This window comes from Rhinolophus hipposideros, assembly GCF_964194185.1.
Source record: "Rhinolophus hipposideros genome assembly, chromosome: 5".
Taxonomy (NCBI): Eukaryota; Metazoa; Chordata; class Mammalia; order Chiroptera; family Rhinolophidae; genus Rhinolophus; species Rhinolophus hipposideros.
In genome coordinates, this window is record NC_138051.1 from 61,586,421 (window position 1) to 61,610,133 (window position 23,713).

At 37.0% G+C, this 23,713-nt stretch overlaps 1 protein-coding gene across 9 annotated transcripts in view; it reads left to right on the forward strand.

Annotated features, from left to right (window-relative positions):
* FRMD6 (FERM domain containing 6) overlaps positions 1-23,713 on the forward strand; it is a 73,325-nt gene that overhangs the window by 34,926 nt on the left and 14,686 nt on the right. For 6 of the 9 annotated variants that reach the window (XM_081047751.1, XM_081047752.1, XM_081047755.1 and 3 more), the window contains 8 exons: positions 897-1,140; positions 7,265-7,355; positions 10,267-10,346; positions 11,400-11,476; positions 13,684-13,870; positions 17,577-17,732; positions 20,954-21,019; positions 21,794-21,862. In XM_081047751.1, coding sequence (XP_080903877.1) covers positions 1,042-1,140; positions 7,265-7,355; positions 10,267-10,346; positions 11,400-11,476; positions 13,684-13,870; positions 17,577-17,732; positions 20,954-21,019; positions 21,794-21,862 — 825 coding nt within the window. In that variant the 5' untranslated portion in view covers positions 897-1,041. Of the gene's footprint in view, positions 1-896; positions 1,141-7,264; positions 7,356-10,266; positions 10,371-11,399; positions 11,477-13,683; positions 13,871-17,576; positions 17,733-20,953; positions 21,020-21,793; positions 21,863-23,713 lie in introns of all 9 variants that reach the window. The other 3 variants (XM_081047748.1, XM_081047749.1, XM_081047750.1) reach the window with 1 other exon arrangement.

Genomic DNA, 23,713 nt, shown 5'->3' on the forward strand with positions numbered 1-23,713 from the left:
AGACTAAATTTTCATTACGTGCAAACAAAATCGTACACATTGAAAACCTGAGAGAAGTTAAAAAATAAAATTAATATGTTTAATCAACTGATTAATTATCAGAGGTATCCAAAATCCATATTCTTTTGTATACAAACATGGGTTAGTGTCGTATGCAGTCTTGTTATTTCTATATATTTTATCGGTTCACAGTGAAATAACAAATAGAAAAATTGTTTGCATTGTCAGGTTCGAGAATCAGGTGAGAAAGCTGTGCCATAAAAACTAAGGGAGAAGAATGTTGTAAGGTGGGCTTAACAACCATGATGAACGCCATGGAGACATTGGGATTCCATTAAAGTGAATCCTTTGGCTACTACTGCTGGTCTGGAGATCACTCGCCTCCTTTGTCACAGCCATGCTGGTGACGTAAAGGAAGAGGAAGCCAGACCCAAGTGGTTGAAGAAGGAATGTAATGTAAGAGCCAAGACATTTATTTGAGTTTGTAATGGGGGAAAAAAAAAAGTTTCAGAATTCTGTTGCTGTTGCTCTTTTGTCATTTTATTTATTTTCAGAACCCTTCATTATCTCCCACGTGAGACTAGAAACTCCTCAAAGGCAGGCTCTGCTTCTGTGAGCCTAGCAGTGCCTGGTACTGCCTGGAATGTGTGACTCACTCACTGGCTTGATGTTTAATTCATGAGTGCGAATGAAAGTTGTGAAACAGTTGATGGTGGACAAAAAACAGAATACATTTCAGGGCATTTTTAAGTATTCTCCTAGGCAGCCCTCGCCGTGAGACATGCTGCTGTCCCTATGCCAGCCAACAAGAGCAGTGACGCTGCTGCTCACCTCCCTGTCTTTCCTCCCCCATCTCCTCCACCTTTACTCACGACCTGCTCTGGGCTTCTTTGCAGCTATGAGACCTACATGGTGGAACCTCGTGATGCGTCTCCTGTAGCGCGTGTGATGAGGAGTAGAGTTTGGCTGTGGAGTGCTCGGAACCAGAGGAAGTACCGAGGACTCGGAGCCCAGCGCTGACCACTAGAGAGCCCCCACACAATGAACAAATTGAACTTCCACAACAACAGAGTCATGCAAGACCGCCGGAGTGTGTGTATTTTCCTTCCTAATGATGAGTCTCTGAACATCATCATCAATGTGAGTAGATCCCACTTTAGAAACGTTTCAATAATTGTGTGCCCACCAGTGACCACATGCAAGTTATGACTTGGTTAAGGGTGGAATCGTTACAGAATAAGAACACTAATAATGCGGTGGGTTGGGATATTAACGTAGCCTACCCAGGTCGAAACTTTGAATTATGGCTTAAGAGCACTTGCCTTCAGTATTCTCTTGCCTGGGGTAAAATTAGAGAATTTTGGTTACTATGTATTATAGAAAAACAAACACTTGGCTACTTTTAAACATTTTATTGAAGTGTAATATTCATTGATACGTAATATGAATTTGCCTTTTGAATACTTTTGAGTTGTGCCTGCACACGTGAAATGATAGTAATTGGCTAGCCTTTTAGGTAATAGGCGTGTTGATCATTGTTTTAATAGTAGCCTAAATCTAGCCATTTTCAAGTATAGGCTGTGCATTTGAGAACTAAGCTATTTCTTATGGTTCATGAGTCAGAGTTAACTCTATTACTTAACCCGAACACTGAGGAATAAGACACTATTTCTTTTAACTTTTAATTAAAATTAGGTTATAATTTACATGCAGCGAAGCCTAGGAATCTTAAGTGCGCAGCTCCGTGAATTTTTGCAAATGTATACATCCATATAAGCATCATCCAGCTTGCGATATGGTACATTTCCAGCAATCCAGAAAGACCTTTTGAATCTTCCTAGTCAAAAATCTCCACCCAAAGGGTAACAGCTGTTCCCACCTCGATCACCTAGAGCAGGGGTGTTCAAACTGCGGCCCGCGGGCCAACGGCGGCCCGCAATCCATTGTTAATTGCCCCCCAGCAAATTCCAAACATATATTTAGTTGACTTAAATAAACCAGGTGAGGCAATACGTACTTCACATCGAGTCAGTGGCCCGGCTGTTTGTGTATTTTATCGCACATGGCCCTTGGTGAAAAACGTTGAAAAAAGTTTGGACACCTCTGACCTACAGTAATTGTGCTTGTTTCTGAACTTCGTGCCACTGAAACCTGTGCTGTGTTCTCCTTTGTATGTGGCTTCTTTCACTCAACTTTTGGCCTGTGAAATTCATCCATTCTTTTGCATGTAACAATAATTCATTTTCATTGTTGTGTAATATTCCATTCTGTCAATATACCCAATTTCTTTGTCCAACTATTGTTGGTGGACATTGGGTTATTTTAAGTTTGGGTTGTTTTGAATAAAAATTTTGTGAACATTTTATGTGTATGTACATATGTATACATTTCTGGGCTTATACCCAAGAGTGGAATTCTGGACCCCAAGGTATACATATGTTTAGCTTTGGTAGAGCCTGCCAAACAATTTTATGGTGATCAATATCATGCCTAGCATTTTTCAACCCTCTCCCTATTACCACCTTTCATATTCTTTCACTGATTATATTGTGATGTAATTAAGGAAAAAATTGCCTTAGTGCATGTCTTGAATTAGTTTTTGTGTGTGCGGTTTCTTATTTTTGCTATATGCTACTATATTTTTAACCCAGTTGCTTTATAAAAGAATATTTCTAAATGTTACACTGAATATATATATGACATTTAAATAGCCCCATTAAAAAGTTTAGCTAGTAAAAGTTTCTGCTTATTACCATAATTATTTTGGCTTTATTCTGACAATCACCACAGTTTCTTGATTTACTTAAGAAGTTTCTCTCCGTTCCATTTCTGTCTTTTCACACACATGTGTCCGTGTGTGTGTGTATACATACATACAGGATATGGAACAAAACCTTGCTGATCTCAGGTAAGTGGAAGGAAGTCTAAACTTACTTCATGAGGAATGCTAAGAACTGACTGTATAGTTTTCAAAGAAATTCATTTGTACTAAAATCTCAGGTGAGGAAGATAATCATGGAGACCAGACTGGAAGATAGCCACCCCATTCTTGTAGATCAGTGGTTTTAAAACTTTAATGTACAACAGAATTATTCGGGGAGCTTGTTAAATATTTAGCCCATTGTATTCCACTCCTTAGAGATACCGATGTGGGGAGTCTAGGGTAGGCCACAGGAATCTGCCTTTTACAAGCTCCCCCAAACAGGCGCTGTGCGTGCTGGGAAAGCTAAGGCAGGCAGCAGAGGCCTTTATAGCAGCACCACCGTTTCTTTCCCTCCACAGACTCTGTTTACTGGATTGTGTTTTGGGCAGTAAGTCAGTGGCCTCGCCTTTATACCAGTACATGATCCATAGTAAATGCAAATAAAGGTTGGTTGTTGTTAGTAACGGTAATAGGATTATCATCACCGTTGTTCAGAAATGTCCTGAGGTTATTCATATTTTGACTCTACAATTGACTAGTGTTATGACCTTTGGACAAGTTGCTTAAGCTCACTCACCTTCTTCCTTGTAAAAGCAACTTGTCCAGTACCTATCACATAGTAGGCGTTTGATTTAAATTAGCTTCCTTTCTGCCTTCCCTTTATGAAGAATAATTGAGGGGCCATCTGATAGTGAGAAGACATGAATGTACTTAAAACACACAGACCTGAATTCAAATCCCATGTTTTAATGACTTTTGGATAGTTCATTAAAACTCTCTCAGCTTCAACATCTTCATTTATAAAATGGGAACAGTAACTATGGTACAGGATGGTTGTGAGAATCAACGGTTAGCACATAGCATAATTCCCAATACGTATGTAATAGCTGCTACCATGTTTCCCCGAAAATAAGACCCAGTCTTATATTAGTTTTTGCTCCAAAAGACGCATTAGGGCTTATGTTCAGGGGATGTCATCCTGAAAAATCTGCTAGGGCTTATTTTCCGGTTTGGTCTTATTTTTGGGGAAACATGGTATTATTATTTTATTTCCTTTCTCAGAGATTAATTTTATACTTCTTCAGTTCCCTCCTTTTGCAAAATTAGTGTAATTCTTACAGGGTTGTCAGGACTGTGAGCATGGACTGCAAAGGCATATACGTATCAATATCATGATTAGGAGGGACCTTGGTAGAAATCACTACTCCATGACTGACTCTACAACCTTGGGCAAATCAGTTTTTTTGCTTCAGTTTCCTCATCTATAAAGTGGAGGTAATCTTACTACTCTCCTCACAGGGACCTTGCGAAGACTGAAAGATAAGGTGTATACAGTGCTTATTGCAGTGCCTGGCGCCTGAGAAGTGCTCAGTAAGTGAGCACTTCATAGGGTAGCTCTTGTTTTCATTTCTTTGAGCTGTTTGCTCATTTCACTGGGGCGCTCTGTGAATGAAATTCAAATGGAGAGTCTGAACCCCATGTAGGCCTATTCTTATTCCAGGGCACATAGACTCCATTGCCGCATCCACACTCCTCTCTAGCAAGCCGTGGTACCAAATAGGGACAGACTGGGTTAAGCCGGATGGACAATCCTCACCGCTAGGAAATCAGATCACGGTTGCCAAAGGCCTGTCTTTGTGTTATTTTTGAACTCAGAAAATAGCAGTTGGTATTTGGTGGTGGTAGAACAAATTAACTGTAGCAAAAACTATTTCATTAATGGTTTCATTTTTTTCCCCATCAATTCTAAATACTTTGTAAACAAAGAAAGTTTGTTCCCTGAGAAGTGTAATTGATAGAATGTTGTCTTTCTGCTTGTAGGGAAAATTTAGTGTTTTGGTTATTCGGAATTCTCCATGAGTTGAACTAAATGGGCTGTTTTAAATGATTTTAATCATCAGATGAATATTAACTCTGGAAACTTGGAAGATTTTGGAAATAAAATCATGGTAAATGTAAAAGCCACAAAAATTTCGAGTGATAGAAATTGTGGCCAAGAGCTTACATCTCTTCACTGAGAATAGCGTCAACAGTTCTTTTTTTCTGGGACATAGTTTAAACATTCTTGCTCAATAACAAACCATTGACATTTAGGATTAAATGCTGTTTTTATTGAAAAGTTCCCTATAGAGTATATTTTTAGATAACGCTTTAATTCTTACTCTTAATACCTCATACTCTATAGCAATTTTTAAAGTTCCAGTTGCTCTTTAAGATTAAAGAACTTGAAAAATTTCACAATCCGCTAAAATGTAGCCTTAGAGACTCATAATACGCCAATACAAAAGTCTCAAGCTTGTTTTCACAGCAGGTACAACTTCAGAGCAATAGCCTTAGTTAATTGCAGTTTTTCAACAGAACGTTGTACTTACTTGATAGTTGTTAAAGAACTTTATCAGTAGGCTCCAAATACTTGATTTACACTAGCAGATTAATAATAATTATGTGGGCTTTGTGGAGGAAATGTACAGCATCATTTGAACAACAGTTACATGGTACAACATAGTTTATTTTATATACAGTTCATGGTTTTCCATTTACTTTTTATCATGTTTTATCCTGAGTGCTTTGTTTATGACATTTTCAAATACGGGCAAAACTAAGGATTTAAGGTGCCCTGGACTGTATGACATTTTAAGTCTCAAATTTGTAGAATATAGTTCAGTTTTATATAGCATGTGATACTTTTTCTTTATCGTTCTGTTTATTTTAACTTATTTGTAAAGTGGAATTATGGTAATACAGATTTCAAAATCCAAAGTCTTTTTAATGGATGATGATAATGATTTCCCACTGGCAAATGTATTCTCCCAGTGGTGTTGGTAGGGTTGCATTAATACATTTTCCCTAAATTTTTGAATGACACATGGATAAAAATGATCTGCTCAGTGGGTCGGAGATTGGTCTGTAGTAGTGGAAAAGAACGAAGATGAGGAGGCCACAGAGAAATCAGACGCCTGGATTTCCTTCATCAAACATTTACTGAGTGCCTACTATAGGTCCTGAATATTAAAAAAGACAGTCGCAGCTTCCTTGCGTTCCAGCTGAATTGGTGCTACGTTGGCCTTACGTAGAAACCTTTTGCTCTTCCCAGTGGATAAGGTTCCCAGTGGTTAAGGTTAGTTGCCTTCAGATTAGTTGCCATTTAGTAGTCAATGTGGAAAAGAGTAGTAAAGTATTTTTCCTACTCCATTTGTCATTATCACCGTTCTGAATTGTTTAACTTTCAATTATCGAGGAATCTCGGTGTGTTTTTATTGTATTCCGAATCTGAGTTATATATTAAGGTATGATAAAAAGTCATTAATTCACAGTTAACTAATTAGAATTTATAATTAAAACTGTAACCGGCACCATTATTATTGAAGACAGAATTTGCAAGTTACAGTACAAATGAGAGGGGAAATGCCACGCATGTTATGCATAAGTAAAATGATAAACTGTCATATTGCACATATTTTAATGTGTACGTATAAGAATATTATAATACACAAATGAACAAAGTTGTGAGTTGTTGCCTTTGCCACCACTAGCTCCATGATGTTAAGCTGTCCAGATTTTATTTTCTATTTCTATGAAATGAAGAAATTGTCCTGTATGGTCTCTCAAAGTCAGTCTCAATTCTAATAAGCTTTAGGATTCTGAATTCAACAAGGCAGACTCAGCAGACTTACTATCCCCCAAAACACTTCATTAAACATTTGAGAAGTCTTAAAACTGTGTATTTTAAAAACTATTTTATCATTCAGCTTGTGACTTTTCAGAATAATTTGTCTTGCTCCAAATCAATAGGGTTTTGTGATATTTGAATTATACTAAAATTCAAAAAAGGAACCTGGTTTAGGTACTTAAAAGATATGACAGTAAAATGATTAATTAAGATAACTAAGAGCTAGGAATTAATACATTGAACAGTGGCCATCAAGTATTTTGCTTAGACCATCAAGAGGAATACTTTCCTTATAAAGGTACTTGCCAAATTCATTCCTTTTATAATCTGAGTAGGCTGTTTTGGGTTCCTTCAGGAAAATTTATCATGCATTATGGGTATAGACTGAGGTGTTGTCTCCATGTATTCTAAAATTTATGAGTCTTGTGCAAGATTGCATTGGGACTTTATTACAATGTTGTAAAAATTTGTACTGTGATAATCATTCTTGAAACACAGCCACAGATTAAAGTAAATGAGTTCCATAAACCAACAATTGTTTTGCTAATGTCAGCTTGTCCTTCCAAGGAATATATTTAGGATACATTACATTGCCCAGTTGTGGTTCATTGTGTGGACTTGGTTGAATTATTAGCTCAAGTTGTGTTTTTTGTTTTGTCTTTTTCCTACAGGTTAAAATCCTGTGTCATCAGTTGCTGGTCCAGGTGTGTGATCTACTCAGGCTAAAGGATTGTCACCTCTTTGGACTGAGTGTTATACAGAGTAAGTCTTAACTTCCATCTCTGATGGATTTAGCCAACCATCCCTAAGGAAATGACATTTTATACCTGTAACTTAAATTGGGCGTATGTTATAAAATTGTGATTGTGAAAATACCCATAAACTGGTCATCATTTTTAGTCTAGTATTCATTTTTAAAATTAATTCTATGTATTTCCTATAAGATATAGATTTTAGGTCATATATTTATTATAGTTTGAACTTAAAAATCGCTTCCTCTTTAGGAGTCTGGATTTTATGTATTTGCTCTTTTGTGTTTTAATGAACCAAGCTTGATTTTTGTTTCCTTGCACAGAGGAACAGCTGGAGCTAGTAGGAAATTAGCTTGGATGTTTTTGTAATTTAATTTGTATTATAATTTGTGACATTAAAAGGAATTTAGACATGATAAAACTGACTCTCCTCTATTCAGATTCACTTGCTATTAACTATATAACAAGGTTATCTGTAATTTAGTCTTATTTTGTGTTTTTCCCTCCTTTCCCCTTCTTTGTTTTTTCCAGTCAGAGTATATGACTTTGAGATACGGGATCAGTTTCTTCTGTGTACTTTATGTGCAGAAGATTTTCAAGTAAAGTTCTTCATATAAGCTTTCTCACCTCATAGTACCTTAGTCAGAGTTAAGTTCCCAGGGTTTTACCTATAGCTATTCCTTGTAAACTTTCTTTTTTCAAATCATATTTTTACATTTTCTAACTTAGTCTTCTAGATGCCAGAAACCTTTCATATCTTTGCTCAGTTTTTCAAGGAGACTTTTTGTGAAACGCTTTTGTCTTTTATATCTGAATATGAATTATTTTCTGCTATTGGAATGTGTTTATATTTAAAGGCTTATGATATCTTGAGAATCTGGTTAGTACGATAAGCTGCCTGGATGTGTCAGGTGGGAAAATATATCATGATCAACTGGTAAACAAGGCCCTTCTTCTCCAAAACGTGAGCTGCTTCCAGTTGTCTTTTTAGGCGAGGCCAGAGAGCATGGAGCAGGGAACACTTCAGCAACCGATGAATCAGCAACCCTTTGCTCTTCAGTTTCTTCCTGTGGTCGTTAAAGCAATGAAAACACAAATGCTCAGCTCCATCCTTGCTTTAGAAATGCCTTAGTCATTCTTTCAAGAAAGGGTCTGGGAGGAATAAGATGCCCTATAGATTCTAAATAGCTTGACTTTGATCCTGTACTCAAAGTTCATTCTTCTTACTACAGCCAGACAGTTGATCTCTGTTGTTCAACAAGTCAGTCTAATAAAACCGGTTTACAGCTTCCTTACGTTTTTCAAAATAAGAGTTTTTAAGATGCTCTTTTTAAAAGAGAGATTGTATTATGGCGAAAGAACATTGGAATAGAAATTGGATGACCTGATTCTAATTCTGGTTCTACCGCTAGCTAGCTGTGTGGCTTTAGACGTGTCACTTCACTACTCTCAGTTTCAGTTTTCTCACATGCCAAATGGAAATTACTGTGCCAGCCTGCTTTGCAGGATCGATTTGTGCTTAAGAATTCTTAAAGTATAAAGCTCTGGTCAAACTGTCAGATGGTAGAGACATAGTGGTAGTTTAAAATATGTATGTACTATTATGGTGAACAGTCTCAGTTTTTTCACTGTATTGCTTCTTCAGAAGGGAACTCAAGCCAAAAACAAATTAGATTCAACAGGAAAGTTGTCTGGTCTTGTCCATTTCATGTTTAATCAGTGACATATGAGAGATGGGAGATAGTGTTAGTTGATCTGATAGGTGAATTTAAGAAGCTTTTTTTTTTTTTTTTTTTTGTCTCTGGGAACTTTTTCTTATCCCTTTCATTCAAATTGGTTGACTTCATGTTGCCATTTATAGACAAAGAGTAGCTTTAACTTTACCCTTCCTGTTCGCGTATGGCACTTTTCCAATTAAATGCCAACATTTAGTCAGGAGCGACAATGTCGTCAAGTATGTTATCCTTGGAGCGGTCAGAGAGACATACTTCCCTTCCAGAATGAGTACATTTTTACGCAGAGCTTTCCAGGAGCCTCCCTCCCCCTTTAGTGAGGGTTAGAGAAAAGAAATATGCTTTTAAAATAAAAAAAAGATTTAAAACTTTGCACAAGATAGGAATGCTGAAGCGTTTTCTTGTAAAATAAATCTCTTAAAAGATTCGGGAAATATGAAAATGTTTGTATTTTTTACTAGCTTATTTTCACATGTTCAGATCATTTTTACGTGGAGTTTTAGCAGCCTCATTCTCTGTTCATCTTAAGAACATCATTCCCTTGAAGAAATATTTTGGCATTCATTATTATTTTGCATAAGGTTCTTCTTCTCTTCCCACAAGATCAGTCCCAAAGGCAGTGTGAATAATGGCTTATCATTTTGTCCTGCTGTGTTTTACGCAGAGAACACAAAAAAGAAATAGACTATTCACAAAGCATGGGTCAGGCTCCTCCCTTGGAAATGGGCCGTTATCATCAATGTTCTCTAATTTTATGTATAGCAATTAAGATGGTGATTCTGTACTGTTTCATTATTTTGCACCTTTGGGAAGAGTCTGTGAGCTAAATAAAAGCATGTAAGACCAAGCAATGCCCACAGCATCAGAGAATAGATTGTAAGCTTTATGTAACGATCCTAGAAATTAAGTTAAAAGCAAGAGTTGGAAACGAATATATCTTCTAAACACTGCATATTTTTAATAGCATGTTTTCTGCAAAAGCAAAATAATTCATAAAGAATATCTAGCCTACAAAACTTTTTATTTTTTAATATCTTGTTGTGTTTCCTTGGTAGTATGTGAATTCAGAATACATTTACAAAATCTTGAGGCTTTAAAATAAAAACCTGTTGCTTTTTATATTTTCTTTTTAAAAAAAACCTATCATTTTTTAAAATTATCTTGTCTCCTTTTTTTTTCAATGTGCAGATAATGAACATGTGTATATGGAGTTGTCACAAAAGCTTTATAAGTATTGTCCAAAAGAATGGAAGAAAGAGGCCAGCAAGGTACGACAATACGAAGTCACTTGGGTGAGATTACATTTATGAGCAAAACTATTTTGATTTTTCAAAAGATTTATTTTAGCTATTATATATATTAGAGAAATATCTTAAGCCACATTTTATTTATACAGTAGAGAATGGGAAAAGGAAATTATACAGTAGAGAATGGGAAAGGGAAATGAATTATATAAGTTCTCAAATGCCACATCAGTGAAGTATTAATAGCTTGTAGCATATAACAGTACATTTTGGATATCTGTTTAAGTAATGTGGAGTAATAACTTGTTAGTAACCTTGAGATAATGTTTTGAAATGTAAAGCCTGGAAAAAGTACATGTCCCTCTTCTGTGGCTATGTTAGTTGTCAAAACTGATGTTCTAAATATTATTAGCAATTTTTGAGTCTACTTTTACTATCCTTATATATGATACTTTGTTACTTTATTGTTTTGGTGCCTTTATTTAGTAAACACCAATTCAGTTTACATGGGGGAGAATTCACAGGGAATTTACCTAGTATTTTCAGGATCACCCTGATAAGTCAGGAATAAATCCTTAGTGTTTCATTCTAGACCCTCCAATTAGTATTTAAGAATTCTTGGAACACACTGGAAGGCTACTTCAAAGCCAAGGAACATGAATGTCTAAATAAACAAACAGCATATTAGAATTTGGTATGTGGAATGTCAGAGGAACAAGAGAACATTTATAATGAGGAGCAAATGGTCACCACAGGGGACAGAGCTGAGAGAGGAGCTGGAGCTCGCTAGAAATTTCCACTGGCATTTATTTTTATCTTCCCTTATGTTGCCATTGGCATCACAGTGAATGAGTATCAGATACAGTGATGATGCTGTATAACTTCCTGCTTTGGCATGAACCTGGTATCCCTATGAGACAACCATCTACCCACTGGAAGGCCCCACTCATTAGAAGTAGATAAAACCTTTCAGTGTTTAAAAAGTATCTTGTAAATAATGGAATTTTGTTACTTTTGAAATCCATTTTCGAAGTAATTTGCTAAAAATAATTTGCTTTTTATGTATCTTTGTTTTAGGGTATTGACCAATTTGGACCTCCTATGATTATCCACTTCCGAGTGCAGTACTATGTGGAAAATGGCAGATTGATCAGGTACGAGGACAAGGAGAGACTCTAAACTTTCATTCCCCCTAGCACTCATTTTCTAACATAAATAAGCCAAATAAAGTACTTGTATGTATTGTTTATCTCTACCTGCTAGACTGTAAGTTCTGTAAGAGTAGGGATTTTTGATTTTTTAAAAATCTTTCTGCATGTATCTTCAGTTCCTACAACAGAGGGACAGTATGCACTCAATAAATATTTGTTGAATGAATGAATGATCATGTTAGACTATTGATGAAAATGTTAAGAATGTCAGTGGCTCACATTTTCTATACTCCACATTTTCAAAAACAAATCAATCACCAAAAGGATATTTTGTTCAAGAAGGAACTAGCATTTTGTGAAGAGTGGAGAAATTGATTAAAGGATTATATTGTTTCCTGGTGGTGGGTGGGGGAGTGGGGCAGCAGCAAGAACACTATACTATAACAATGCATGCGTGTTTATGTAGCCTGGTTTTCTTTTCAACTTGGGGTCTTGCTTCTGTTCTTGGCAGTCGCTTTAAAGCTAAGATTACACCCAATGGAATTATCCTATGAGAATCTTAGATGCAGTTTGGCAAGGGCAGGTAATTGATTCTTTTTCTGGAGGTGGTGGCATGAACAATTCTATGCTCATGATACAAACTCAAAACTCACTATTTCAAAAGCTCATTTTATCATTTGCTTAGGAGGATTCAGTGCTAGGAACTTTCAGAAGTGATTTTGTTGGCTTAGAGGAAATACTAGGAATGTGAACTCTGTATTTTACTTATTTATTTTTAAGCTTTGAGGAAACCCATGTAAAAGACACAAAGAGATGTTTGGCTAATGAGTTATATGTGAGATTTTGTCTTAATATTTACATCATTGCCACATTAAAATTAAAAAGTTAAAACTATTAGTCCATAAAGAATTTTTAAAAGGTTGAGAAACTTTTTAATTATTCCCAGTTAATATAAAATTTTTACTCAATTTACCTACTAAGTATGGAATACACTAGAAAGAAGGAAAATATATTATTTAGCCACTAATTAACCCTCTGGGGCTAATGAATGTTTAATTTATCCCTATACTTCTGCCCTTTTCCCCAGGGATGAACTAGTCCAAACACTGTGTGGTCAGTATAAGCAGAAGTGCTCTGGAAAGTACTCTGTCCCAAGGGGGTAAAAATTACATAAATGCTTTATTTTTAAACTCTTCATACTTAAGCACGATCTTGGTTAAAATAAACCGTATGTTTTTATTATCAACTAATGAGCTATGAATCTAGGGTAAACATTCAACCTAAAATAATTGGGAGGCAAATAAGCTCATGAAATACACAATACACAACACACAACACACACACATACAAACACAAACACACACACACACACTTTTGTTCTTGCATTTTTGCTTTGATCACAAAGACGTGCTATTTGCCTGTGACACCTCTTTGAGTTTGACTATAGTTTTTCCCCCAGTCAGCGCTTCTTAATATATTTAATGGGGACTATAGTTATTTCTGACCTCAACAGATTATAATGAGTGCAATATTAGTATATCAATTTTTGAGGAGTATCATGGTTGTCATAACATGTGCTTGTAAAAACACACCCATAAAGTAATACCCACTTAATGAAGAAAAAAAAAAAGATTTAAGGAAAGCATTTTTCAGTTCATTCATTCTGAGAGAGGAAAAAAAAACACTCCATTTATAGTTAAATTTTTTTCTAGATGGTCATATAAACAAAAAGATTTTTTTAAGGGCCTTAAAGTATTTGTAATGTGCTCAGCTGAAAAAAACAAAAAAGAATAGCAAAATGTTCAAGCCAGGATTGTCCCCTCAGATTTGTCCTTAATTTGTGTTCTGTGTGCAGTATATTGTAACAAAATTATTTTAACACAAACAACAAATGCCTAGCTATCTATTGTAATACTTGTTCAATGAACTAGTTACCATATTGAAGTGGAGTGATTCAGACCTTTTTTCCCTTCTCTGAATGAATCCAATGTTCCTTAGGAAATGTTATTTTTGCAGTCTGGGTAGTTCAGTGAGGCAGCAGGCAGCAGGCAGCAACAACCTCCCCCTTTGCATGAGTGGGGAGGATGGGAGGAGGAAGGAGCCAACAGAAGAGCTCTTGTCACCAGATGGATAGCAGGATTTGGGTTCTGTTTACATGCCATTGGATTGTTCCCTCAAAATGTGAGTTCTGTTTTCTTTTATTTTCCTAGTGACAGAGCCGCACGATACTATTACTACTGGCACCTGAGAAAACAAGTTCTCCATTCTCAGTGTGTGCTCCGAGAGGAGGCCTATTTCCTGCTGGCTGCCTTTGCCCTGCAGGCTGATCTTGGGAACTTCAAAAGGAACAAGCACTATGGAAAATACTTTGAGCCGGAGGCTTACTTCCCATCTTGGGTAGGCACTGTTTCCAGATCTTAAAACGTTGTCTCTGCACGTTTCTGGTTCATGGTGTTCCTACTCATGTTGCTTCCAGAGATGGGAACCCAGATGTTTGGTGGCCAGTGCAACCTTTCGTGATGCCCAAATGTAAAGTTAACTCTTGAGAGCATGGTACACGTGAGCTCTGATAGATTTAGTTAGCTTATATAGTTCATGCAGGAGAGGACGGCTATCCATTGTAAATATGGTGGAACTTGGAATTTGCCCGTCTTCTTTTTGGCATTTATATGGCCTTTATCTTATTTTATTTACTCTTAATTTGAGCAGCATTTCTCCCCCTTTGAAGGGAGAAAAACACTACTGTTTAAAAGGTAAGATCATTCACAGCTTTCCCTGCGCTGAGAAAACAAATACAGGTACTCCTCAATTTATGATGGGGTTACTTCGTGATAAACCCATTGTAAGTTGAAATGTCATAAGATGAAACGCATTCAATACACCTGACCTATCAAACATCATAGCTGAGCCTAGTCTACCTTAAATGTGCTCAGAAGACTTCCATTAGCCTACAGTTGGGCAAAATCAGCTAACACAAAGCCTGTTTTATAATAAAGTGTTGAATAGCGCATGGAATTTATTGAATATCATGCTGAAAGTGAAAAAGAATGGTTTATGGGTACCCAGCATTAATGAACACAGCTGAAAGCCTGAACACAGCCTGGAGAATCTTTGAAGCATTGAACTGAAAAGATGCTGGTAACACAGTAAGTACACTGTAGAGTGTTGTTACCCTCGTGATTGCGTGCCTGACTGGCAGCTGCGGCTCCCTGCCTCTGCCCGGCCTCACGAGAGAGTATCATCCTGTATATCGCTCGCCTGGGAAAAAAATCAAACTTCCAAATTCGAAGTACAGATTCTACTAAATGCATAGTGCTTTTGCACCATCGTAAAGTCAGAAAATCAGAAGTTGAACCATTGTAACTCAGGGACCCTCGGTATAAGTAAACTCCTTGCTCTGACAGCCATCTCCTTCATTCCCAAGAAGGGAACCACCCCTTATTTCAGCAAGAAAATTTATTCCAGCAGGAACTGTCTCACCTGTCCTTTTCCCACCCACTCTTTCCATATCTGTTCCCATCCTTCTCCAGGTCTTAGCTAGAACTCCTCTCTCTTCTGTATCTCAAGTCTCTACTCAAACTAGCTCTTCTTCATCCAGAACATATGTTTGGTTTGCAGCGCTCCATCCTCAGGAAAGAAAGGAGGAAGGGAAAGGAGCTGCCTCTTTCGCTTTTCCTTCTCAGTAAAGCTTCTACAAAAAGTAATGTAGGTTTGATTTCCTAGCTTCTTTCCTTCCCACATGTACTCCTCAAGCCAGTTCCATCTGCCTTCTTTCCCCATCAACTCCACTCATGACACTGTCCCTAAGGTCACCAGTGTCCTTTACATTGCCAAATCCAGTGGACATTTTTCACTTCTCTTCCTGAATTTCTCGGCTACGTTTGACACTTAACCCCTCACATCCTTGGGTGACCTCGTCTAAATGACTGCTTTTAATAACCACTTACATGCTGGCAACTCCCAAATGTTTCTCTCCCCTGTGTTGGTGAGATAGCTGTTTACCCATAGGTATCTCAAATTCAAAATGTGCCAAATCAAATTCCTCTTCTCATCTCCATTCTGTGTATTTCTACTTCTGTGTTCCTAATGTCAGCTAGTGGCCCTGCCTTCCACCTGCTCACCCAGAAACTTGAGCGTCATACAGAACTTTCCTTATCACCCTTCTTTCTCTCTGCCCCATCCAGTCAACCAGAACATCCTCTAACATAAATGCTTGATTACCCATCACCCAGCTTAAGAAATAAAATTCTCTTGTAGTTTTATTATTAACTTCCTAAATGCCTGTTGTGTCCCCTCCGCGTCGTTGTTCCTCCCATTTCCCGGTTCCAGCCCTCCTCAGCACTCAGCTCCATCCCTGTGGGTGGTCTTTACTCCACAGCTTGCAGATGCATTGATTGTGCTTCTGATTTAAACCTTTAGGGGCTCGCCTGTCACCTGGCCAGGTTCCCGAGCATGACTGAGGAATGTCCCAGGATGTGGTCCCTGCCAGCCTTTCTGATGGTCCTGCACCTTGAATGTTATGCTGTAGTCATGTCCCGCGGTTCTGTGTCTCCACACCTCCTGGGTGGTTCACACTACCTCCTTTTCTCCCTCCAGTTCCTTTAGCCTGCGAAGCCCCTCTCCTTGTTTCACCTGGCTAACTCCTGCTCGTCTTCCAAGACTCAGCTCAGGTGTGGTTCCCTCGGGATAGGCTGCCAGGTGCCCAGGACCCTTCCTCTGGGCTCAGTAAGACCCAGAATGTATGTGTTTTACGTCTTATTTTCACATGATCTGTTTATCTGCCAGAAAACTGTTTCTGAATATGTTCTAAAGGACAGACATAAACTTAATCTTCCCTGTTTCTTCAGCATGTGACATTGAGGTGCTCAGTGTAAGTTTTTATTGACAATGCTTCAGTTGTTGAAGGGAAACCACAGAAGGTGTCAGGCTTTTACATGTCAGTATCTGTTGGACCAATGTAAATACTAGGGTATTTACGTTCCCTAGTTGCCATTGGGTCCTCACTGAACCTCAGTCGTTTAAATCAGAGCTTCCCAATCAGTATGCCTTGGGATCCAGAGTGCCAGATAGTAGTGTGCTCAACCCTGGGGATCCCCAAAACCCCTACTTCAGTGACCTTATAAGTAGTTTCTGAGTGTTCTTTGACCTGAAAAAGATTAAAATACTGGTTTAGATGATCTCCATATCAAAAGCATCTAGAAAGAAAAGTCTATAATTTGAGTTTTCAGCAAAACTTGATATTGGCCAATAATTATGTTTCATTCGATAGGGAGAAACAAAATGTCAGTTTCTATAAAAACATTTTAAAACTAAAAATTACCTAATTTTTCATTCTGATGATTTTAAGCACTATTCTTTTTGTTCACTTTGCATAATTCTTTCCATATTTTATAGTCCTATGAAATCAGCTCGGACCTTCAATCAACATCTTTCTCTTAGCCTGCAGCTCCCAGATACACTATGTGTTTTTGACATCTAAACGCTCGGGCTACTATCTGATTAAAATATAAGCCACAGTGAATTGCAATGACTATATGAAAGAAATTGTTTTCTCATTAGTATTCAAATAGGGTGTTCATATCAGCCTCTTATGCAAAAACCAAGCATGTTTCAGAGAATTGTTTGCAGTTCCTCTGTCTTCTTTGGATTAACATTTAGAACGTCGCACTCTGTGGTTATAATTTTAGAAGAGGTTTAAGTAGGACCCAGAACCTGAAGATGTGCTGACAGGGGATGGATTTCTTGGTACCAATAATTTTGCAAGTATAACCAAATGGTGTATACAAAATTTTGCAAGTTTGCATGTATTTTTTTTTATTGTTGTTGGTGGTGAGTTTAAAGCCAAGAAATATTTTTCCCATTTCTTGTGGTTTTTCTTCTTAGATATGCAGTACTAAATTGACTTTGCTGCTTCTAGTATTAGCTGGTTCTGCCTGGTAACATAACCAATGGTGAATACCATAAAAGTGGGAATTTTCTGATAGGAATTAGCCAGTTTACAGGTCCTACTTTAGGTCCTTGTCCTTTTGCTGTTTTAAGGGTGAGGGTAGTACTTACATCCCTCCAACAAATGTTGCATTGCACACCCATTGTGTTCCAACAGGTTGTTTCCAAGAGAGGGAAGGACTACATCCTGAAGCACATTCCAAACATGCACAAAGATCAGTTTGCACTGACAGCTTCCGAGGCTCATCTTAAATATATCAAAGAGGCTGTCCGACTGGATGACGTCGCCGTTCATTACTACAGATTGTATAAGGTACAAAACTGCAGCGAGTCTGCAGCTTCTGAGAAAAAAATACCTTCGCCATCAGATGAAGCTTTTATTTAAAGATCTCATTTCACTTTTTAACGGGCTTTTAATGGCGTTTCATGTGACCCGCTGTTTGTCATCATAGGTCAGTGTTGGAGTCATTGCTTTTCCCTTGGGCCTGGGAGCAGGATGGAGTTTTTTTGTGTTTTTTTTTAATGGCCGTAATACTGAGCTAACAAGTGGCTTCAGATTGTGAATCTGGCTTTTCAGTGATAAGAAACAGTTTTCTCCTCACATCGGCATTTCTGCCTACGGGAGTTAACATTGGCAACTTGTTCGATCAGTAATTTTAATATTCCTCAAAGTGAAGTCATACCTACATTGTATCAATTAATAACAAAGACATCACCACAACAGCTAGTGTTTATTAAGTACTGTGTTTATGGGGGCATACTTTATATTTATCCTTTTCTTAAAATCCTCACAACAGTAAGGTAGAAACTATAATCTTCATTTTACAGACTTGGGAACAACAATCTAAAGACCACAAAACTAGTAATTTGGCAGAGCCACGATTCAACCTAGGTCTACTGAAGGCAGAGCCTGTGTGTTTTCACCACTGAACTCTGTGCTTCCCTCCCTCCCTGAAGCTTGTTCTCTCTTTTGTGTCCTGTGTAGTGCTAGCCTCATTTTCCCAGAGGTCAGAGGTCACACACCCAATTAAGAACTGGGACCAGAATCTGCTGGGAACACACAGTACTGGTTGTCTTCTCTGTCTTCTCTTCCCCCTACCTGCCCACTCCTCTCTATTTCACAAGTGTCACTTCCTCGGCGAGAACCCCTGAATCCCCACCTAGGTATATTCAGACGTATATTCTCAAACTGAATAGGATGAAGTGGTTCACTATGTGGTCTGTTGGGCCTGACTTCTGGGATTCAATCCCAACTTCACCTCTTACTAAGTGACGTTAAGCAAGTTACTTAACCTCTCTGGGCTTCAGTTTCTCCATAATTAAATGGGGATGGTAGCATACCTGTTTTTGAGGTTTATTGCAGACTTAAAAGGTAACGGATGAAAGATGCTTCAAACCGTACCCAGCATATATTAAGCGTAATGTTAAGCTGTTCCCATTGTCATTATGCCATTATCATTATCATTGCTGTTAAATTATGCTTGTTATCACTACCATACCCTTTGTGGTAAGATTAGCATTACTAGACGACTGGAAATTGAACTGTGGTTTGGATATATTGGTGGGTGATCTTCCTGGCTGATTCAGAAAACGTAGGCACCAAAGGATGGTATTTTTTTTTCTCTCTTCAATGCCCAAGAGGTGCATTGTTAATGCCTTGTCATCTTTGAAAGGCATAATTGAGTTCTGTAAGATCACTTTAGCTAAATTCTTAAAGGACTTTGTTACCTTTTTTCTTTAGGATATTTTATTTGTGACACTTCAATTTATATGAGAAAATGCAAATAAATTACATTTTGACAATCAGTTTATACTTTTAAAATGTATTGGAAGTGTTAATGATGTGTTGAAAAGAGTGTGACTTTGGAATCAAATATCAGATAGAAATCCTACATCACCACTCATTAATACTGAGATCCTAGGCAAATATAACTATAATCCTGGGCCATCTATTAAGTGGGAATGATTCTATACGTTTCACAAGGTTGGGAAGATTCTGTGAGATAATGAATCTGAAATAACCAGCTGGAGTGCCTGGCACATTAGTGAATGTTCAATAAATGTTAATTACTTCTTATTTGATAAGGAAGCTTAATATTTGAAAGAATCCTTTAATGAAGTAGATATCCCCAATTTATCTTTTGTGCAAAAACTAATCTTTCAAATTTACTTAAAGTGTGGTACTTCTACATGGCATAGAAACTGAATCTTGTCTTTTTAAAACAAGATAATTAATAATAATGATGTAACTAAACAAAGTGGGGAAATAGATTTTGTTACCACACGGGCAGAGTTTTCATTCTTTGGAAAAATCAAGTGGCAGCCATTAAAACTGCTTCATTTCAGGCCTGCTTATAAAATGGAAGTAAAGTAGACAGAGGACAGGAAACATTCTGGGGGAAAAAAAGATTCTGTGCCCCATTTCCAATACTACACACCTCATACATGTACAACCAGCATTTTTATGAGCACAGCCTATTTCTGGAAGCAATCAGAATGGCCTTGAAAGGGAAATTGGCCTAAACTCATAGTGATAGATTGGTTTCTTCTGTTATACCTGTACTATATGTGCCTTTCTTATGGTAAAAATATACAGTTGGAAAAAAACAGCCCAAATAGTGAAAATAGGCTATGTTTTCTCTTTTCTATGCCAGGTGAGGATGCATTTTCGAAAAATACTTCTTGGCTATGTTCATGGGAAAACTGTCACTAAATGTAATAAAGATCTGTACATGTTCATTTATTGTTTCTATTGAGAAATCTCATAATGAAAGTAATTTAGTCACTTAGTAATTTTATTTATGTTTTATTTTAAACCTCATATTTTGTATTCACTTATTACAAATAAGCACTTAAAGGATGTGGCCAAATTCCTGAGTACATTCTTAATTGTAGTTTCCTTATTTTTTTAGTTTATTGTTTAGCTGGTAGAACATGTCGTTATTGGCAATTAATAATTGAACTTCTTAAAAATAAGTACTTTTTTCCAAGCTAACTTAATATAAAATCTTTACAGCTTTATTATGTATCATGCGAGAAATATATAGGCTTGCCTCTAATTTTAGCTTCAGAGCTAAGAGATTTATCCAGTTCGAAACAGATAAAGTCTAGTACATCTCAGAATATAACTATGATGTTAGATTCAAGATTTAAACACCTGAGAAAAAATAAAGCATAAGATAAGAAGGTTAAAAAAAAAATACAAAAGCAGCAAAAATAATCTTGTTTATTGGAGTTCTCAAGAATGTAAGTATTTAGAGTATTGTCACATATGAAAGTGTATTTAATATAGTGAAAACACTAATGCTCTGAAATCTCAGGGATTTAAAAAGTATAATATACCAGTATTGATTTACTGTGTGCTCATGATTTTCTTAAAGCTTGTAGGAAACTAGGGATGTAAAAGATGAGCAAAGTTATTGGAAGTGAAAAATTTTCCAGTCCTGAAATTTACCTTCCTTTTTCTTTTCTTGACTGCTGAATTCTTCAGTGTAGAAGAGAAATATACTTTTTCATACAATTTTATTCCTACAGGATAAACGGGAAATTGAAGCTTCTCTGACTCTTGGATTGACCATGCGGGGAATACAGATTTTTCAGGTTGGTAAAGGAGAAATAAGTGTCAAATAGTATCCACTATGTCTTACATTCACAATATTCCCCTGTGGTCCTGTGATAGGTTCACCGTTCTATTTCTGGCCATGGATTGGTCATTACTTCCTATTTGTGTAGCACAGATATGGATGATGTGAGATAGGCGAAGTGATACCATCTAAACCTTGACAGTAATAAGTGCTCTAGCACAGAAAACAAGCCGGAGAGTGGACCACCTTCATCACTAACAGATCGTTAATATCCAAACATTTTTCTTTGTGTGTCATTGATTTTAAATATTTTCTTTCATCTTCTGGAACATTTATAATTGTGTAAAGCAAAAAGCCTGGCCAGACGTTTCAATTTCCGTTATACTTTTGTGATACAGTTTGCCCCTTGGATAAGTAAGTGGAATGGTGTTATCCTACAGTCATCAACAGGGGAGAGAAAAATGCCTCTTTGTGTGAGACCTAGGAAAACATAAAGACGTCTTATCTTTGATGTAGGCAAAATATACAATTATGAAAGTCTGAGTGCCTATCTCTTGAATGTCTGAGTCTTTTGGACATTTTATTTAAATTTAAGGATAGGCTGAAAGAAGAAAGCTACAGAAGTGTATCACTAATCCTAATTACTGTCTGCATGTCTCCAAAGAGAGTTGCGGACCTCTTTCAGATTTTAATTAATGTATGTTAGTTTTCTGGGAGAGAAATTAGAGCCACTTTAGAGTGTCTGTCAGTCTCATCAGTAAGTCTATATGCATTATAATTCTTTCCACAGAATTTAGATGAAGAGAAACAATTACTTTATGATTTCCCCTGGACAAACGTTGGAAAGTTGGTGTTTGTGGTAAGTTTCAAATAACTGACTAAAATACATTACTCAGTTGGCTTTTTTCTTTTGGATTTTTGTTGATTCTTGTTGTTTTAAAACAATGTTGTCCCTGGAATAAAATTTGATCTATGTGTGTATGTGTTTTAAAGTTGACTGTGAAGATAACTAGCTTTCTTACATTCTTATGCATGTGCTATAATCCTTGTCACTCATCATTAGTGGACCTAAAATTAAAAAATTTTATAGCAAAAGAATTTGTGTGTCTGGTCTCCACCGTACTACCTTAAGTTATTCTAGTCGCAGGAGAAATGTGAGAAAAGTACAAGATGAGTTAATCAGATAGAATTATTTTTTAAAGCCTACAGCAGAGGGATTACAAAACAGAAAGCCGTAATCACAGGGTAAATTATTCTTAGTGTGGGGGTTGGCCAGTTCTTTTAGAAGTTACTTTTTTTGAACAAAGAATAAAGAGTGATATAAAAAGATGTTTCTATTAATATCTGACTCTTTGAAACTCATCATTATAAAGAAAGGTCTACAATTCTTCACAGGAAAAATACTTTTATTTTTAGAATATTAAAAATGATTCTTTTTTGTGTTAAAGCAGATCCATGATTTTTCCAGCTATTTCTCTCCTTTGCCAGTTATATCCATTTTTTGGTAGGGTTCAAGAAATTACAGTTCATAATATGTATATCTAATGGTCATTAAAATCCCCAATTTTTCTTTGTTCAGAAATTACTGAAAAAAATACACACAGAAGGAATATAAGGATTTGTACACACGGGTTTCTCTCCCTAACGAAGATGGCCTATGTAAATAAAGAGCTATATTGCCAAGTAGCATTAGGTCACTGATTCCACTCTGCCCTGTAAGTCAAAAGACCTGTTCCTAACTTTAAATTACTTTAATTACTTGGGCACAATTCAATCTGATTTCCCTTTACACATGCATTAAGTGAGGCCTGACCTTCCTCCTCCTCGCTGGCTGTCTCCCATTCCAGCTCTTTGTGAAAAGTTCTGAGCTGTTTGAAAGTGAGCAAATTATTACCCTACTCGCCCCTTTCATGTCCCAAGTTAAGTAGTGATAAAATACATCTATGAAATTGAGTGTTTTAAGGGTCCTGGACTCAGTGGTTCCTGAGTGTAGTTGTGCACCAGACTCATCTGAGGAGCTCATTTAAGATACAGACTTTGGGGGCTCGTCCTCCTAGAAATTTTTGATTCAGTAGATGTGGGTGGGAGACTAACAGTCTACTTTGACAAACCAGATAATCTTCTCCTAGCCAGCTCAGGCAGCCCTGCCTAGCTGTGTGACCTTGAACAAGTTACTTAACCTCTCTGTTCCTTGGTTTCTTCATTTTAAATTGGGGATAATTGGCTCTCCCCCATAGACTTATTGTGAAGATTAATGAGTTAATACCTTCTTAGTGCTCATTAAGTATCAATTATTGCCATTCTAGCATTGGAATCCGCTGGTGGTTTCTTTAAAATCAAAAGTCTGGAAGTGAAAAATTCCATCTCTGTTTGAATTACACAAACCCATATTACTTCATGTTGACTTTAAGTGTACAGTTAGAATACGCTTCCATCTTTCTTTTACCTCTCTCCTCTGTCTAAGAATCATTGTGTCTGCCATATTCCTTTTTGTAGTCCTGCTGCTCTCTTCATTATTAACAAAGTTAAAAGAATTCATAATATTCCATAACTGTAAGGAACTTTGCCAACCTCTCACCCTCAACCTTGAACTTTATATTAATGATCCCAGACTTAAAGAATGAGATTCCTTGTATCTCTACTGATAGGTACTTATACTACTTATCTCTTCTTTTTCTTTCCTGTCTCATCCCTCCAACTGTTCCTCTAG